Here is a 4,455-nt window from a genome sequence, read left to right on the forward strand (position 1 = left end):
AGGACCCTGAATGTGAACTTAGTGACCATCCTGCCCGTCACCAAGTGAGCGCCCCCAAACCCTGCCCGGCCATTACCGGTGGGAGGCCCCAACACGAGTATTTCGCTTACTTCCGAGGGGACGGCATCATGGAGGGGAGGGGAGGCCTTTAGTCAGACGGGGGCGGCTGTAGCTCCGTTGAAGGAGGAAACCTGGACTCCAGGTGAGGAGACCATGAGTGTTAAGGTCACCAGAAGAAGGGGTGGCCAGGGTTGAGGAGCAGGCAGGGATGGCCGACTGTAGTGTTTCCGTATTTCTTCTCGAGTGCCTAAAAGAAACGAGTTTCGGTTTGAGGCTGACGAACCCAGACCAATAGAAGGAGGAGTCCCACGCTCTGATACATGTCAGTGGGGATGCAAACAGTCCCGCCACTGCTGCTAGAACCTCAGATCCTATCCAGCCTCGGCAGGCAGCCATTGGAGGGCCTGGGCCGTCTTGGCCAGGATCTGACTCACCCAGAACTTGACGATCTTGGTCTGTGGGGCCCAAATCCAGTCCGTTGACGGTGGACCTCTAGGACTAGTCAAGTATGAAGGGGGAGACTCTGAATACGGGCTGACACATAACCACCCAGGGCTCCCCTCTTTCCAGCTCTGAGAAATCCCACTTCTGCCTGTAAGTTCCCAGCCTGAGGTGCACTCTGACACGTCCGTGGTCCTCGGGAGACAGGCTGGCCAGGAGAACAGGACCCTGTGAGGTCCTACAACAGTGACAAGCAGGACACCTACAGGGGGACATTCTTCCTTTTTTTTTAACTTTTAAAAATGTATCTTTATTGTTGAAAGGGTTATAGATTTTCCCTTTTCCCCATTGACTCCTAACTCGCCCCCGCCCCCTGCAACGTTCATTTTCTTTCTTTTTGCTTTTTTTGTTTTTTAATTTAATTTTATTTTTTTAATTAAGGTATTATATGTGTACATATTTTTCCATTGCCCCCCATTCCCATACATGCCCTCCCCCCCGTTTTTTTTTATTGATTAAGGTATTACATATGTGCCTCTATCCCCCCAATGCCTCTAACCCCACTCCCGTACATGCCCTCACCCCCCTGCTGTCTCTGTCCATTGGTTATGCTTATATGCATGCATACAAGTCTGCCCCTTACATTCTTCCTTTTTTTAAAAAAATATATTTTTTATTGATTTCAGAGAGGAAGGGAGAAGCAGAGAGAGTTAGAAACATCAATAATAAGAGAATCATTGATTGGCTGACTCCTGCACACCCCCTCCTGGGGATCAGCCTGCAACCAGGCCTGTGCCCTTGACCAGAATCAACCCAGAACCCTTCAGTCCACAGGCCCAACACTCTATCCACCAAGCCTAACCAGCTAGGGCCATTATTATTATTATTATTATTATTATTATTATTATTAGTGGTCTTTTGCTGTTTTCATAATTTTCTGTAAATTATACACATCACCTAGGTAATTCTCTGTTGCTCTTTTCAATTCTTAGATGATGCTATCATTTGCTCAGTTTTCCCAAATGTCATTGTGAATGGGTTTCCCCCTCCCCCTAATGATCTCAAAGTCCTACCTCCCAGGAGAAATGCCACTGACACTCCACTTTGCTGATCAAAAACTGTCCATTGGCCAAAACGGGTTTGGCTTAGTGGATAGAGCGTCGGCCTGCAGACTGAAAGGTCCCAGGTTCGATTCCGGTCAAGGGCTTGTACCTTGGTTGTGGGCACATCCCCGGTAGGGGGTGTGCAAGAGGCAGCTGATCAATGTTTCTTTCTCATCGATGTTTCTAACTTTCTATCTCTCTCCCTTCCTCTCTGTAAAAAATCAATAAAATATATATAAAAAAATACGTAATTGTTAAAAAAAAAAAAACAAAACTGTCCATTGCCAGGTTTGTAATGACAGTCACCTGATTCATTTCCCTAATTCTCCAATCTTTATAGGATGTCCTGCTCACAATTTCTTCTGGTTCTCAAGTATCCTTAGCGCTTAGAGCAAACTCAAAATTCTTTAATAGAACTTACCCAGAATCCCTCCTGGTTTGGTCCCCAGTGACCCCCCCTCCAGCCTCATTTCTCTTCCTGCACTTTCTGCCTCACTCACTATGTTCCCGCTAGAGAGAGCTTTCCGTTCCTTACCACACCTTTCCACAGACTATTCCAGAGGGGCATTCGTAAAGCCACCGGGGCTTCTCCCTGTGGAAGGTGCTCACACCCTCTTATCCTCCTCCTCCAGGTGACTGTGTGACGTATCTTTCTGTCACGCTCCTGCCTTCTGTCCCTAACCACAGCCATGCCTCGTGGTAAGAAGAGTAAGCATCGGGCCCGTGAGAAACGCCACCGCCAGGCCCAGGGTGAAGACCAGGGTGCTGGGATTGCTCACACCACCGCAGCAGGGGAAGAAGAGTCTCCCTCATCCCCCTCGCTTATGGCGGAGGATAGTCCTCCCAGCTCCCCTGCTGCAGGCACTCCTGAGCAGTCTCAGAGCACCCCGGCCTCCAATTCTCCGGCTGCAACCGTTTCCTGTGCCAGTTCCGGTGAAGGTGCCAAGAGCCAAAGGAAGGAAAGGTCAAGTTCCTCCCAGGCCCCGCCCTCCTCAGGGAGTGATTGGGAAGATCTTATGGCCTGTAAAGTAGGCATGTTAGTGAAGGCGCTGCTGTACAAGTATGAAGTGAAAGAGCCCATCACAAAGGAGGAAATGCTGAAGGTCATCAACAAGAAGTATAAGGCTCACTTTCCCGAGATCCTCCAGAGAGCCTCTGAGCGCATGGAGCTGACCTTTGGCCTCGACCTGAAAGAAGTTGACCCCAGCCGTCACCGTTATATTCTCGTCAGCCAAATGGATCTTCACAACGACAAGAATCCGAGTGATGGTGGCAGGAGCCTCCCCAAGAATGGCCTCCTGATGCCTCTCCTGAGCGTGATCTTCCTGAATGGCAATCGCGCCACCGAAGAAGAGATGTGGGAATTCCTGAATACGATGGGGGTCTACGCTGGGAAGAGGCACTTCATCTTCGGAGAGCCCTGGAAGCTCATCACCGTAGATTTGGTGCAGCAGAAGTTCCTGGAGTACCGTCAGGTGCCCCACAGTGATCCTCCACGCTACGAATTCCTGTGGGGCTCCAAAGCCTACGCAGAAACCAGCAAGATGAAAGTCTTAGAGTTTTGGGCTAAAATCAATAATACAACCCCCAGCACCTTCCAGGCCCAGTATAAGGAGGCTTTGAGAGAAGATGAAGAGAGAGTCCGAGTCAAAGCAGCAGCGAAGGCCCACTCCAGAGCCACCCCCAGCGGCTCTTGCCAGCAGCGCTAATGAAGTCCGAGGCAGAGTCTTCACCTTGAAGTTGAAAAGGGCTGTCAATCTCCTAAGTAGCGGGGGAAAGGAAAAGCTCGAGAGAGCACAGTGTGGCCTTTGTGTTCTGTTTTCTTCAGTAACGTACGGATTTACCTTCCCTTGTTTTTCCAATGCGTTCCCTTTAAAAGGGCTTATTTAGATTCCTGTATCCATTTTGAGTTTATTTTTGTGAATGGTGTAAGTTGGTGATCTAGTTTCATTCTTTTGCATGTGTCTGTCCAATTTTCCCAACACCATTTATTGAAGAAACTGTCTTGACTCCATTGTATATTCGTGCCTCCTTTGTCAAATATTAATTGAGCATTCCTAACCTAAGGTTAGAATCACATGGCTCACACATGTATTGCTGTTTGAGAGTAATAGTTTTGTATTTTGAAAAATCCTGGCATCTTTTATTGTGATCCAGTACCAGAACACTGAGCATTGGATAGGCATTTTCTTTAAAATGTGAAAGAACCCCGCCGTTACATAGCTGGGGTCATGATATAGTGAAACATAGAAGTAAAAGGTGTTTAATTCATTGTCCTCATTTCTTTTATTCTTCTGGTGAAATTAAAAGAGACATATACCTGTACTGTTTAATTTAGTCAAGAGTGTGGGAGAAATTAAAACATCATAAATGAGAAATCTTGGGCACTGTCTCTTTTGTTCCCCAAACGTTTATGGAGTGTCTGCTCTTTGGAAGGCACCATGCTAGTTCTGGGGATGTGTGGACAAAGAAGGCTTAGTCCCTGCCAATAACATTGGAGAGCCCAGGGGGAGCTGCCATGTAAGGAGCATGATGTGATCCACACTCAGCCCTGAAGGACAATGAGCAGAAGGGATGAGGAGGGAGGAGGCTCCAGACAAGAGCAGTCCAGCATCAACGCCCCAATACAAGGCAGGCTGGGAAGGTAGAAAACTGCCAGTCCTCCATGGGGGGAATTTTAGCTTTGGCTGCAGAGGTTAGATGAGATGGTTAAAATGGTGAGAAGGGCCATGCTCTCAGTTCTCTCAGATGGTGGGTCTGAGTGGAGAAACGATGCCTGTACTAGAAAACTGGTCTTCACGGTTCTTCAGGGACGTGGTGAACCCAAGAGAAATCCTCACTCACTCAGGGC

General features: G+C 48.2%; 1 protein-coding gene across 1 annotated transcript; it reads left to right on the top strand.

Annotated features, from left to right (window-relative positions):
• The first annotated feature begins 2,272 nt into the window (after positions 1 to 2,272).
• On the top strand, positions 2,273 to 3,313 carry MAGEB17 (MAGE family member B17). The gene has a single exon (XM_036440062.1). The coding sequence runs from the start codon at positions 2,294 to 2,296 to the stop codon at positions 3,311 to 3,313; it is 1,020 nt and encodes a 339-aa protein (XP_036295955.1). The 5' UTR covers positions 2,273 to 2,293.
• The last annotated feature ends 1,142 nt before the right edge of the window (positions 3,314 to 4,455 follow it).

Source organism: Pipistrellus kuhlii, unplaced genomic scaffold (assembly GCF_014108245.1).
Source record: "Pipistrellus kuhlii isolate mPipKuh1 unplaced genomic scaffold, mPipKuh1.p scaffold_m20_p_16, whole genome shotgun sequence".
In the NCBI taxonomy this organism is placed as follows: domain Eukaryota; kingdom Metazoa; phylum Chordata; class Mammalia; order Chiroptera; family Vespertilionidae; genus Pipistrellus; species Pipistrellus kuhlii.